General features: G+C 40.5%; 1 protein-coding gene and 3 non-coding genes across 4 annotated transcripts; 2 read left to right on the top strand and 2 right to left on the bottom strand.

Annotated features, from left to right (window-relative positions):
- Positions 1 to 5,052: 5,052 nt before the first annotated feature.
- On the bottom strand, positions 5,053 to 5,124 carry Trnaq-cug (transfer RNA glutamine (anticodon CUG)). The gene has a single exon. It is a non-coding gene; the product is annotated as a tRNA-Gln (tRNA).
- Positions 5,125 to 6,956: 1,832 nt separating this feature from the next.
- Trnaq-uug (transfer RNA glutamine (anticodon UUG)) lies at positions 6,957 to 7,028 on the top strand. Its single transcript has one exon. It is a non-coding gene; the product is annotated as a tRNA-Gln (tRNA).
- A 1,319-nt stretch (positions 7,029 to 8,347) lies between these two features.
- Trnaq-cug (transfer RNA glutamine (anticodon CUG)) lies at positions 8,348 to 8,419 on the top strand. Its single transcript has one exon. It is a non-coding gene; the product is annotated as a tRNA-Gln (tRNA).
- A 976-nt stretch (positions 8,420 to 9,395) lies between these two features.
- Positions 9,396 to 9,780, bottom strand: LOC131938208 (large ribosomal subunit protein eL34-like). Its single transcript, XM_059296129.1, has one exon. It carries the CDS (start codon positions 9,777 to 9,779, stop codon positions 9,435 to 9,437), a length of 345 nt encoding a protein of 114 aa, XP_059152112.1. The 5' UTR covers position 9,780; the 3' UTR covers positions 9,396 to 9,434.
- Between the last annotated feature and the right edge of the window lie 4,925 nt (positions 9,781 to 14,705).

The raw sequence follows: 14,705 nt of genomic DNA, 5'->3' as shown, positions 1-14,705 counted from the left end.
TGATCTGTAATCCACGAAAAGTTACCATTTCCTACGCCCATTAATATTTCCTGCTGTTTATTTTTAAACATTTCCTGTGATTACTTAAAACTCCCACATTTAAAAAAAAATGTTTTTTTTCTAGCTTCTTTAAAATATTAGCTTGCTTCTAAGAACCCATTAATTTATTAATTATTAATCTATATGTTAATATATTTTTGTGCTTCTTTAAAAAATATTAGCTTGCTTTCTAAGAACCCATTAATATATAAATGATTAATCTAGTCTATATGTTAATATATTTTTGTTCAGATTTCAAAATATTTCGTGTTTTTTTTTTGTATGGTCTATGACTTATGATGTATATTGAGTATTGACTACTGTAATGAAACGGAGTGGCCTAGCAGTAGAGCGCTAGACTGCTATTCACCAAATTTTAGAGTTCGAATCCGTGTTCAAGTCAGTATAATGTCACTGAGTTCACTCAGCTCTGATGGGTACCTAACTCACGTTAGGGACACAAAGGCGGCTGGGCGTAGTTCTGACCACACTATTCCGGGCTTCTGAAGCAGATCATCTCTACATAATCCACTCCATTTGTCTTAGGCACGAACGGGAAACGATGAGGTGATATCACATACAGGGGGGGGGGTTATCCATTCCCTCATCTTATCATTGCGATATAGATAGGCCTATTATCACGTATAATAAAGGACTTAAGGGGTCATCCATAAATGACGACACGCTTTTTTGACGATTTTTACCTCCCCCCTCCGCTCCGTCACACGTCGTCACAAAAAGCCAGAACCCCCCCCCCCCCTAAAATGACATCACACTTCAACCTACAACACCCCTCAAAATTGCAGTTGAATTTTTTTTAAACATCGATATTTTTCTAAAATCTTGTCTAAACTATTACAATTTATTAAAACAGTTATCTAACACGCGAAATGACGTCTAAAATTCGTTTTCTAACATTGCTTTTTTATAAAGCAAAAGTGTGACGTCGCAACATCTGGCACCCCCCCCCCCCTCCGTCCCCATCATCACACATCGTCACAAAATTACGGACCCCCCTCCCCTCTACGAGTGTGACGTCATTTATGGATGACCCCTTACATAATTTTATCATCCTTTTTAACATATAACAAATAACATTTTTTTTTTCATTAAACTTACAATTATGGGATACTTTACTTAAATACAATTTAGCTGGGTTAGAAACAGAGGCTTAGCTAGGGAAGGGCGGTTGGGTTAAAATTTCTTTAAACCGGTTACTATTTGAGATAAAAAAATTTGGCCGTCCACGAAGACATGTTGGACGGCCAAAATCTTTCAACAATTGATGCGTTTTTCATTTCAGAAAACAACAACAAAGAATGAAAAGACGCGTCTAAAACTTGAAATTATTTGCCCAAGACTAGAAACGAAACAAAGTTATTCATCGCTGATTTCTCGCTTGGTCCAACGTCATCCTAAGCACTGCCATACCAAACAAAACGACAAACAAGGGGAACAATGGAGAATAGGACAGCACTCTGTGGCGACAAGTTCAGGTAATTCGCATTAGTTCCCTTTCTTCTTACAACACCAGGCACAAAAAAAAAAAAAAAAAAAAAAAAAAAAAAAAAAAAAAAAAAAAATCCAAAATTTCAAAGTGACGAGGCTTTGAAACAGAAAATGGCTCTGAGAAGTATTGACCCAGCAAATGTTTGTCTGAAATCGACTCGAAGCGAGAACTGTGAAGAATATTGTTTCAAACGCGGGCGAGCTGGGCCCTGGAATGTTTTGCCTATTGTTGCTGTCCCATCAGATGAGCGAGCTGATTGGCTGTCATCATGTCACGTGATGATGGGGAGAGCGGTGTTCTATTTTTGGAAATGCTGTCATTAAACCTGACCGCGGTGACTAGCTGGTCACGTGAACAAACAGCCCGACAAAAACTTCGGTCAAATAGTTTTTATGGACAGCTGTCGTTTTGGAAAATTAAATTATTGTTAAACTTTGATTATTCTATCTTTTAGCAAAAAGACTTTTATTTTAATGTGTTAATTTTTTTTTTCAGACCCCTTTGGGTCGGCGTCCGGGGTAGTCGCACCCACCCGAACCCCTTAGCTACGCCTCTGTTGCTACCCTGAATTTATTATAATGATCATTTTTATTTATTTGTGTAAAATTTTTACTCTAAAACTTACTGTTATTTGTTGGAATCCAGCCGTCAATGTATTTGTATACATTTGTTTAAAGAATCGTTCGTCTTAATCTCAGAGAGGCAGTATAATATTTCTTTATGTTTCTGACGTTGTTCATCTATTAAAGGATCTTTTAGGATATGGGCTCAATGTTAGACCATAGTTATGGCCAGTTAGGGTTAATGTGTCTGTTTTTTCTAGAGGTGGACCAGTTAGGGTTAATGTGTTGTTTTTTTCTAGAGGTGGACCAGTTATGGTTAATTTGTCTGTTTTTTCTAGAGGTGGACCAGTTAGGGTTAATGTGTTGTTTTTTTCTAAAGCTGTACAAGAGCCAGCGTTAGGGTTATGTTAGTGACAGCAACTTTAAATAACTTTTTTTGCAGTTTCTTTATGAGTTTTAGGAGTTTCAAATGTTCTTGGCAATTTTTAATTAGACGTTTAATATTTTGTTTTGTTTGTTAATCGAAATCTTTCACGGCCCATTAACAATTCACAGTTGTCCACAGAGGCCTTTTTTCGTCTTTCCTCAACTTTGTGTACACTGTTACAACTTTTATATTTGATCATGGCCAACACGTTCCCCGCCTGTATCACTTTACACGTTTAGTGTTTGGTTCAAGTCCATCAGGCTAAGAGACAGTGTTGTAGTAAAGTGGTGCAGGGGGTGGGTTGACTGGGCTGCATCCAGGGCCACGGTGTTTTAGGGCCATCAACTGGTTGTTTTATAGTTAAAACAAGTCAACTGCGTTTACCTAGAGAAATAGCTTGGAATTTGGTTTAAATACCCACCAGGACCCTAGCGGACTTGATCCGTCCCTGCTATAGTGTAATCACAATCAACCCACAGTTGTAAACACAATCAACCCACATTTGTAAACACAATTAACACAATTTGTTAACACAATTAACCCACATTTGTAAACACAATTAACCCAATTTGTAAACCCAATTAACCCACATTTGTAAACACAATTAACCCAATTTGTAAATACAATTAACCCAAACTTGTAAACACAATTAACCCACATTTGTAAACACAATTAATCAACAGTTGTAAACACAATTAACCCACATTTGTAAACACAATTAACCCACAGTTGTAAACACAATCAACCCAATTTATAAACACATTCAACCCACAGTTGTAAACACATTTGTAAACACAATTAACCCACAGTTGTAAATACATTTGTAAAAACAATTAAATCACATTTTTAAATACAATTAACTCGAATTTGTAAACACAATTAACACATTTTTTTAAACTCAATTAACTCACATGTATTTTAACATGGGGCTTTACACATTTGTTTCGTCATTTATTTCATAGATTTCAATTTTAGCTTTTACCCTCTATGGCAACGCGACCCCACGTTTTTAAAACCATCTATGATATTTAATTATTGATGCATTTATTTCATTACTGTAACCAAAATGTGGCTTGAAATACAACCTCAAACTTTTTCTCTTTACACACTTGCTTCGCGATTATTTGGTTTATTGAATAGCCACCAACCTAAAGGGCGATTTTGGTGATGGTGAATTATTAATTAACATTCTAACCGTAACTTGATTTAGCAGATTTAATTATCAGCCAACTAAAATATTGCTATGAATAATAATAAAATTGCGGGATTCGCGCCGTTAGAATGTCCCTCTCAGCTCAAAGACCAATCAAGGTAGAGTGTTCATCGGAGCCACTAGTCACTTCTCTGGTTGCTGATTGGCTGGTGGGTTTTGAAAAATGCGCACGCACTAACTAGATTGAACATAGAAAATACACCCGGAAGAGGAAGTGGTAAGGACGCCATATTGGGTTATAAGCGGTACCAATAAGGTTAGCGGCGATGGTGTGGTCGTTTTGATTTGGACGTGATGAATTGACGCGACCACTTTAGCCGCGCGGGTGGGGGTGGGACGGGGGGTGGGGGCGCGCGGTTCCAATCTGATTAAGTCGATGTCCGGAACGTGAAAACTTGTGCCACTATTCAAGCGTAATCTGCTTATGAGGCTAACAAACTCCGCTGGAAGCTTCTCGTTGCTGGGCCATTGGGCTGAAGATGTGGGCACGGATGGCGGCGATTATGGAAATGAATAACGCGGGGGGCCCCGGGGTGGGGCGCTCACCGGAAACTTTACCGCGTAGGACAATAATAAAAGGGCGTTAATTTACAAGATCAATTTAAAATAATTGCCTGTCCCTGTTTGGTGTTCAATCTGTAACAGGATGGGGGGGGGGGGGGGGACGTCATATTCCAATGTCGAGTTTTCAATAAATAGTATTTTACCCTGAATCTGTGATTTTGTTTTAAAAAGATGAAAGCAATTTAAATGCTTTATTTTTTCATACAAAGAAGTTAAGTGGATAATCTTTAAAGTGTATAAAAAAAAGCTTAATCTAGTTGTTTTGTGTGACTAAAACGAATTATCTCAAATCGGGTCATTTTTTTGTCATATTACTCTTGGAAACTTGCGGTCGATAGGACAGAGGAAGCAGACATCACATATTTCTGTGACCTCAGAATATGAAGAGATAGTGTGGTCAGCACGACGCCTAGCCGCCTTTACTTTCCCTAACTTAAGTCAGGTACCCTTTAGAGCTGGGCAGACTCAGCACGTCCTACGGAGCCTGACCTGGGATCCGAACTCGAGACTTTCTGTAATCGGCATTATGAAGTATTTTGTCTTGACCTAATTAGTCGACTGATTTGAGACATTATTATCGTGTGCAATAAATTCTTTTTTAATTATTTTAAAGAAGAGAAAATGTAAGCTAAATCACATTTCACAATTACAGTCGCTCAAGTAGCACACAATCACAAAATCTTCTAATTTCTTTGGGCTTGACGTCATTTATGGACGAACTCCAACACAAAAGGTTGGGTCCCGCTGTGATTCGAACACAGGCTTTCGGATTCAGGATCCGACGTGCTACCCACTACACTACCGGACCGCTTGTCTACACGGTAAATGATACATAAATGAATCTACAATGATGACGTGTACTAGATTATCTAGGGATCATCGGACAGTATTCATATGGCGTATTTGTATGGGGGGGGGGGGGGGGGTCTGACCTCATAACTGATAAATTCTCTTCAATGAAAAGGTCAACACTATCATTTCGCCTTTACCCACCAGTTGAAATAGTTAGCATCTATTTTTGTACAATTTTAAAATTCGGTTCCTTTAAACTTACGACTGTCACACACATCAGTAACAGGAAAAGAAAATTCTTGCATGTTTTGACTCAAAGTAGCGCCTGCTACAGATTTATTTAGCGCCTGGGCGTTGTTCAATTATTAAGAGCTCTTTTGTTAACACGTTTTATAGCTTGTTCATAAAATTAATAAATTTCAGGATATGTAAAAAAAAAAAAAGATGAACGACGAACACTAAACACTCATTGTTATATAATCTGAACAATATCGTTACAATATTTGCAAAAGATGAACGGCGAGGTCGAGTGCTAAATTTTGCAACTGCTATCCCCAAGTTCGCCAGTTCGGATTCTTCTCTCTCTGGAGTTCGGATTTGGAGCATGTTATCCTCCTTTGTGTCGAGGTCTCTTAAACAACTCTACTTCTTCTGCCCCATGTGTCTTGGGCACAAACAGGAAAAATGATGATGAGGATTTAAAAGTAAAATAAATGCTATAAAAAAGTTTGAAAATAAACGACCATGTAGGCCTATCTGCGAGCCTGAGGTCAACTATGGATCACCACCAACGAGAATTGTATGTACCGATGTGATTCGAACACACGCTTTGTGATACAAGATCGGACGTGCTACCTACTAATTTTACGGGTTGTCTACAAACGATACATACTTGCTGGTGTCAAGAAGACATTTATGAGCGATCTCCCGCAAAAAACTACGAGATTTTGTAGTTTACAAAAAAATGGGTCCCGCTGTGATTCGAACACAGGCTTTCGAATTCAGGATCCGACGTGCTACCCACTACACTACAGGGCCGATGCGCTTTATAGTAATTAAAATATTAATCAACCTACAATGATGACAAGATTAGTCAACGTAATCATGATAACATGCAGTGGGCATTCACTTACGGCATATCGCCAGCCATGCTGAGGGTCAACAGTTATCTGACCCTGATTACATAGTTTTCTGCCAAGTCAGCAGATTTGTGTAGTTTGCAAAGGTTAGCAAAGTGGATCAGTGATGGCTGGGTCTATAACTCATATGGCTTCAATATGAATCTTGAAAATTGAATTGTTTACATTGAAATAACACTACATTTTACTACTTCAATGATTCATCCAGCCGGTAAAGTGAAAACCCATTCTAGCAAATGCCTGAAATAAAAAGGCAGAGAACGGCTGTCAGGCCTTCTTTAACTCCAGACTTAGCCATTACAGTCAATACATTTTGATTAGAGTTTCGTTTAATTTTTTTGGTGAGATTTTGTGATCATTTATTGTTAATTTAAAAACATTTTTTGCAGCTGTTTTTCAGCAAATATTTTAGTCGTTTCATTTTGCTTTAGGGCAACTGGAGTGGTTGGTTTTTATAAACGTTTTAAGTGAATTAAAACCAAAGATTTTGTATTTATATTAGGCAATGGATTGGTTAAAATGTCAGATGTTTGTGCTACGTGTACAAGTGCCCTAATTATCCCTATTGATCCCTAATTATCCCTATTGATCCCTAATGATCCCTTGCGACCCCTAACAATCCACCGAATGAATAGCCGTTAATCCGGCTGTTCAATCAATGCGTTCTCAATATAAGTTGATTACGGTATCTTTAGGTATACAAGCAACTGGCCCTGTAGTGTAGTGGGTAGCACGTCAGATCTTGAATCTGAAAGCCTGTGTTCGAATCACAGCGGGACCCCGCTTTGTTTTGCGTTAGATCAATAAAAAATGACGTCATCGGTGTTCGAACTCTGGGGTAGAGTAAGAATCTACTGAGATGGAGCTTGAATTTTTAAACAAACTGGAAAACCGCTAAAATACAGGAATTTTGGTTACATTGTTTATAGTATTTTGTAACAGAATCAAACGTATGGGTTGGGTTTCTTGTTTGTTATTGTATTGTGACTAGAGTTAATGAAAGTTATGGTTACATCCACGTATTATTTAAACTATTTTGATAATGTTTCTCGTTAAAGCTAAAATTCATGTAAAAATACCGTTCCTAAGAGAGAGACTCAGCCAAAGACGAACTGAAGCATAGTTGTAAATTTGTAAACAATTCAAGCTACGAAACAGCAAATACACCGACATAACCTCATCAAGGAGGTACCTCTGTGGATGAGACCATGACGTATACGTGTGAAAACCTTCGAGAACGTCCAAATACCAGATAGGAATAGGTGGCACCGGAAATGAGAAGTTACTACGTCAAATTCGAGGCTGCAACACCATCAAATCATCTACTAAATAGGAGCATAGCTGTCCGCATAAAGTTATAAATAGTAACGGAAGTAAAAAATTTAAAACACCAAGGCAGCTGGACCAGATGGTATTCCACACAAAGCAGACGTCTCCATATCCCACATTTGGGAAGCCAGGGAACTAGACTACCTTGTAAAACTGCAATAGAAAAGAGACGTGTAACAATACAACAACAATTACTGGAGAGGGAAAATGCTTCTACTTGTTCCGATGTTTAACGTATTCTGAGGATACAGAGCAATATGTTTAAATAAAAAAAAAATGTGCCAATGTTTTATTTTGAATTGCTGGAGAAATAGATTGCCACATTTGAGTTAAGCACCTATTTAACACAAAACAAATATCATTATGATTGTTTCAAATATACTTAGAAATATTTTTACTAAAATGGTTCCGCATCTAAAAAGATTTTCTGCAATCAATTTCTGGAAAAGTATGGAGAAAGTTCAGCGATTTTCTAAAAAAAAAACAACCATTATATTGTGTGTATCGGTGGATTCCTGCAACCCTTATAAAGCATTGTAGGGTATGTGGGTGAGAAAAAAGATCAAATATACTATAATAAGTTTACAATCCCGGATTTGGGTCTTGCCGTTTACTGCTTGTTGTGTTAATCAGGCTAACGAGGACTTATCAGAACTGAGGTCATACACATTAGCTAACAGCACACAATATCACTGACCGATAACCATCGGCTGGTCAGGCACACTTCGACTTCGTAGCTTGATAAATGTATCATGTATCATGTAGACAACCGGTCCGGTAGTGTAGTGGGTAGCACGTCGGATCCTGAATCCGAAAGCCTGTGTTCGAATCACAGCGGGACCCATATTTTTGAACTACATATATTATAATATATCGAAATCTTCAGTAAGCGAAGTTGGGCTGTTTTTACTGAACATTATACACTTTATAAAAACCAGTTTATTTCTTTACATTCTCATTTATTATGTTTTTATACAAAATTTATTTTACATGAATACAATTTTTCTTACTAAAATATGTAACAAAAACAAGCGGGGTTTCAATTGAGGAGCAGATTGAAACGATTTAATAGCATTTCATATAATTTCAATGAAAAAAAACTGCTTCGATTTAGGAACGATTAGACATACGAGCAATGTTACAGAAAGAATCTCAAGGTACCACATTTGAATCGCTGAAACCTGTGTGGATTTCAACCACTCAGTTAAAAAAAAAACGCTTTTGAAAGAATCGTGTTGGCAAACATGGACCAAAATCTGACATTCTACAAATAATTATCTGGCTTTTACATCTGACAAACTTTTGGCCTCTTTATAAAACTAATCTGACTACACGTGTGAGTAAATGAGGTTAACAATCTCGTTAGCAGCGATATTACGTTACTCCAACGTCTCGTTGTAATCCGCACTGACGATACAGTAAACACCCTTATCACCAGCCGCCATTAAACAGCCATCAAATTAATATTTCCACGACACAAAGTTGAAAACCAACGCAGAAATCGATGACGTCATTCACCGTTTCCGCACGACCGCAGAAAACGATGACGGAAGCAATCTCTGATCAGCATTACGCGTCGCGTGTCGCGAGAGTTGCGCGCGCCGGCCACGTCATCGTATATCATGTAAAAACCAAACAGCCCTTCGGTGTTGGGGCGATTTGTTCTTGTAGTTTTTGACCCGGCGCTTTCAAGGGCGATAACAACGTAGCCGGCGCAATCAACGGCGCACACTATAGAGGGAACAATTGTTTACATCAATTGTTCGTTTGTCCCCTCTAACTGGGTAAATCCAATCGATCGGTGTGGACTTCATCTCAATTTTTTTTTTAAATTTTAGACATTTATTTAAAAAGTAACTTAGTGTTTTTTAGTGGCTTCCTGTGCTTTGAGTACTCTAGCAACAATTTTCTGTTCTTCAATCAAAAAAGCACGGATGATCCTTTCTCTAGCTGCCTTATGACATGTAGATCCACCATAAGCACGTGTTACGGTCTTTTGTCTCTTACTAATGGCAGCCAACTTGTGGGGTCTAACAGCTTTAACCCCTCTCAGGTTGGTCTTGTAGTCTCCACATACTGGTGCCTTGGGGAGTTTCTTCTGATACAAATAAACTAGTTTACCACCAGGTGTCTTGGATACTTTTCTGCGATTGGAGTTGGTGTTGTAAGACAAATGTCTTCTGAAAGTGAGACGCTGAACCATCTTTACTTTTTTTTTTTTTTTAATTGGCCTCAGACATGTTGATTTACAGCGTCATTTGTGTGTTCGCTTCAGTATTACAGTTTTCATCATCGGCCTGTGAGGACTGATGCAGATTTACAATAGTAATAATTCTTTCTTACTTGTAGCCTACTTTCATTCATTTAAGATGGTTTACTTATACATAGATCTAATACAAAACGTCTATAAATAAAAATAAATAAAAAATAAATAAAAAACAACCTGAAAATGCAAATGTGTAATTAAATGATGATTCAAGGGATTTTTTTTCCTCGGCGTGGTGGGTGAGGGGGTGGGGGGGGGGGACGGGGTGGAATTTGGGTTTTTAAGTAGAGCTGAAATAAATTTGTGATTACAGAGAATTAAAGTGATACAAATTTTAAGCTATCGGAAAAGTTATGTTATTACAACAAGACACATCAAAGCAAACATTCTTCCCTTTCAAACATCTATATCTATACAGTCCTCAAACAATTGTTTTTTTTTTAATCAATTGTTTTAAACATTTAAATCAGTAATAATAATTTGTTTGATAGTCCCACACAGCATCAAAGACTTGAACATCAATTGCATATATAATAATCAAAGAGAGAAAATAAAATGGCATAAGACTAGACTAAAATAAGGTGTGCAAACTAGGTTTCTCTGGACTGGTTAGTTCACTGTGCTCAGTCCTTAGCTGTGGAGTCAAAAGTTCACATTGTAGCCACCCATGTACAGAAATAGAAACGACCTTGGGAGAAGTGTCTCTGTAATACACATACTGATCTATAATTCCAAAAATTTCCATGACATTAAATTGACCCTTGGCGATGAAGGCACGCTACCTTGAAATATCCGCTTGTCCGGTTGAGTGGGGGGGGGGGGGGATGTGTGTGTGTGTGCGGGGGGGGGGGGGGGTGGTGAGGTGTGTATCTCTTTCTACCATTCTGGTTGTGCACTTTTAAAAACCTGGGAAACAGAAGGTTGTTCTAATGTTAATTTACTTGAGGGCAAATCGAGTGATGTTTGGCTTGAGACTGTCTAAATTAAAATTAATACTTTATTGATTGCTTTCCTGTACATTTTTTCCCCAGTTAAGTGAGAGTTCCGAGTCTATGTCTTAGCTTTGCTTGAAATATTTCTGCTAAAAGTATCGTCTTGTTTTTGTATTCGGTATTTATAAGTTCATTAAGCGTGTGGTAGAAATGTTTTTGGTCTTGTCTTTGTGTTGGGGCGTATACATTGATGATTGTTATTTCTGTATTATCCATATTCAATGTGATGCAAGCTATCCTGCCCTGTTTATCTGTGTATGTACTTTTAAAATATCATCTGCAGTTGAAACCAGTACTGTGCAGTGAGTTTTTGATGCCGATGTATGCATCTAGTTTAATGGCTTCTTCTGTAGTTCCAATGTTAGTTTCCTGTAAAAGTAGGATATCACAGGGGTCGGCAACCTTTTGAGACCGAAGAGCCAAAAGTTACAATTTATAAAATTTCCCAGTTTTTAAAGAGCCGCCAACACTTTTTTTTAATATTATGATCTTTATTTAGGATTTGGTATATATATATATATATATATATATATATATATATATATATATATATATATATATATATATATATCAATGTTTGTGTGTGTGTGTGTGTCTGTTTTTTCTTTTATGTATTACTACATCTTTCATCCGATCGCCATGAAACTTTGGGAAGTTGCTAAGAATGCACATGGAAAGGTTTCTGCGAAAAAAGTTTTTCAAACTCGCAGGATTGCCCCTCCCCCCCCCCCACCCCCCCCCCCCCCCCCGGCAGCGTGCTATTCGATTCTTCTCTATATACTGTATATAAAAGTAAAGTCGATTGTGGTTTGACACCGTTCATCCGATCGTCATGAAACCTTCCGGAGTTGACTAAAACACTCCAGGGGAGGTTTGTACAAAAAAAAAATCATTTTAATTTTTTTATGGGCGGCGCCCGGGTGGTGTATTTTTTGTCAATACACCTTTTGGCGCCCAGAGTTCCGGAGCGGCTATGTTAGTACTTGGCATCCATTAATCTTGCGTTCTGCATATCGGGTAAGGGGTACTACTATATTCAGCGGCAAAACTGCAACAGGTGCAACCACCGGCGCCTCGTCGATTGCGCGATCCGAAGCGCCCCGGGCTCACCTGCGAGCACTACTGTCGCCTACGTTCGTTTTTAAAAATAGGCTATACACTATAGACACGCGTTGATTTAGTCGCTTACTAAATCGAATCAGGCTCATCCTCCTGCTTCTCTGCAGGGTGCGATTTGGCGCCCAGGGCTATCCTGCAAGCACCAAGCGCCTATCTTAGTTTTAAGGAGCACCCTACAATACGACGTACGATGATTAAACCGAGCTAGGGGCCGTACGCAGCGCCACTGCGGTAGTGTAATCGGGTTCACGAGAGCGTCACTTTCCGTCCTCGACAATTAGGCGGTGAGTGATTAACTTACACTCAAGTCTTTCATACAGCACGCCATGGTGGTAGGCGGTAGTGTAGGTAACCAGTGCCTCGATAAATATGATCCAAACACGGGCATTGTTTACATTTAAATAACTCAGCTTTAGAAAACAAGGAAGTACATTGAAATAGGGAGTAACTAAATATTCTAATAGAATAGCGAGTGTTTATTGTTTATATTTGTTATTATACCGTTCATTACCGAGTGTTGCAGAATAATAATTTTATGAGTTTTAAAAATAAAATAAAACAATTATTAATAATAGTGCACCGAGATGAAGAGCCGCACCTTGAGACCAAAGGAGCCGCATGCGGCTCGCGAGCCGCAGGTTGCCGACCCCTGGGATATCAATACTGTGTTTATTTATTACGTTGTTTATATGTGTTTTGAACCATCTTTACTCACTGTTAAATCTATAATAATAGTTTCGCTGTCTGTGTATCTGACAAGAACGCTCTGTCTGACAAGAACGCTCTAGAGAAAACACAAGCAATTTAAAAACATGCACAGTAATTCGAAAAACGAAATATGACGTCGACACATTTAGCGTAGAGTAGAACATAGTCTCAAACCAGAGAGTGCACACAGTAATGTAATGACGTCATTGATTCTCGCGTAAATATTGAAAAAAAGGAAATGTTGTCTAATCTAAATGGTTTGCGTGAAGAGTTTCTTGCATACAATTCTTCGGGTAGGGGCGAAGCCCCACCCCCCGCGTAAGAACGTCTGAGCCCCCCCCCCCCCCCTCCCCAACTCAAAAGAAATTTCTTCATCGATACTCTATAACAAAATTACCGCCTAATTAATGTGTCTAATCTAAAAAGTGGTTTTCTTGCAATGGGACGGTAGACATGTTTTTTGGGGGGGGGGGGGGGGGTGGAGGGGTGGGGGGGGGGTGTGTGTGGGGGGGGGGGGTGTGTGTGTGTGGGGGGGGTGTGGGGGTGGGGGGGGGGGTGGTGTGTGGGGGGGTGGGTTGGTTTCAGTGTTTCTTTCAGACTTTTTCCTCCCCGGAGAGGGGTGGGGGTACTTGAAATTTTCGGGGGCGGGGGTAGAATTTTCTGGGAGGGGGCGGACACTGGAAAAAGTATATAATTATATTTCGTTGAATGGGACGGTAGACATGTTTTTTTTGGGGGTGGGGGTGGTGGAGGGGTGGGGGGGGTGGGGGTGTGGGGGGGTGGTGGGGGTGTTGTGTGTGGGGGGGGGGGTGGGGGGTGGTGTGTGGGGGGGTGGTGGGGGGTGGTGTGTGGGGGGTGGGTTGGTTTCAGTGTTTCTTTCAGACTTTTTCCTCCCCGGAGAGGGGTGGGGGGTACTTGAAATTTTCGGGGGCGGGGGGTAGAATTTTCTGGGAGGGGGCGGACACTGGAAAAAGTATATAATTATATTTCGTTGAATGGGACGGTAGACATGAGTTTTTTGGGAGTGGGGGGTGGGGGGTTGGAGGTGGGGGGTGGCGGGGGGGGGGGGGTGGTGGGGGGGTGGGGGGTGGTGTGTGGGGGGGGGGGGGTGGCGGGTGGTGTGTGGGGGGTGGGGGTGGGGGTGGTGTGTGTGGGGGTGGGGGTGGGTGGTGTGTGGGGGGGGGGGGTGGCGGGTGGTGTGTGGGGGGTGGGGGTGGGGGTGGTGTGTGTGGGGGTGGGGGTGGGTGGTGTGTGGAGGTGTGTGTGTGGGGGGGGGGTGGGGTGGGGTGGTTTCCTCATCGATACTCTATAATAAAATTACCACCTAATTAATGTGTCTAATCTAAAAAGTGGTTTTCTCGCAATTTCTTTAATGCAATTCTTCGCGTAGTGGCTAAGCGCGACACCAGTGTTTCTTTCAGACTTTTTCCTCCCCGGAGAGGGGCAGGGGGGTACTTGAGGTTTTCGGGGGCGGGGGTAGAATTTTCGGGAAGGGGGCGGACACTGGAAAAAGTATATAATTATATTTCGTTGAATGGGACGGTAGACATGTTTTTTTGGGGGGTGGGGGTGGGTGGGTGGGGGTGGGTGGGGGGAGGTGTGTGGGGGGGGTGGGGGTGGTGGGGGTGGGGGTGGGGGTGGGTTGTGTGTGGGGGGTGGAGGTGTGTGTGGGGGTGGGGGGTGGGGGGTGGGGGTTGTGTGTGTGGGGTGGGGGGGGTGGGGGTGTGTGGGGGGGGGTGGGATGGTTTTAGTTTAGAGAAAAGAGACAGCACTATCAGCCTAGCGCCCGTTGTACCCTTCCTCAACGGGCCATTTATCTAGTTAATACTAATAGTTTCGCTGTCTGTGTATCTGACAAGAACGCTCTGTCTGACAAGAACGCTCTAGAGAAAACACAAGCAATTTAAAAACATGCACAGTAATTCGAAAAACGAAATATGACGTCGACACATTTAGCGCACAGAGTAGAAAATAATCTCAAACCCAGAGAGTGCTCAAAGTTATATGACGTCATTGATTTTCGCGTTGACATTGAATAAAAAGG

The sequence above is a fragment of the Physella acuta genome, unplaced genomic scaffold, assembly GCF_028476545.2.
Source record: "Physella acuta isolate Inbredline_101_S28 unplaced genomic scaffold, ASM2847654v3 ptg000237l, whole genome shotgun sequence".
Taxonomy (NCBI): domain Eukaryota; kingdom Metazoa; phylum Mollusca; class Gastropoda; family Physidae; genus Physella; species Physella acuta.
Note: the sequence above shows the minus strand (reverse complement) of the source record. Positions and strands in the feature narration are given on the sequence as shown.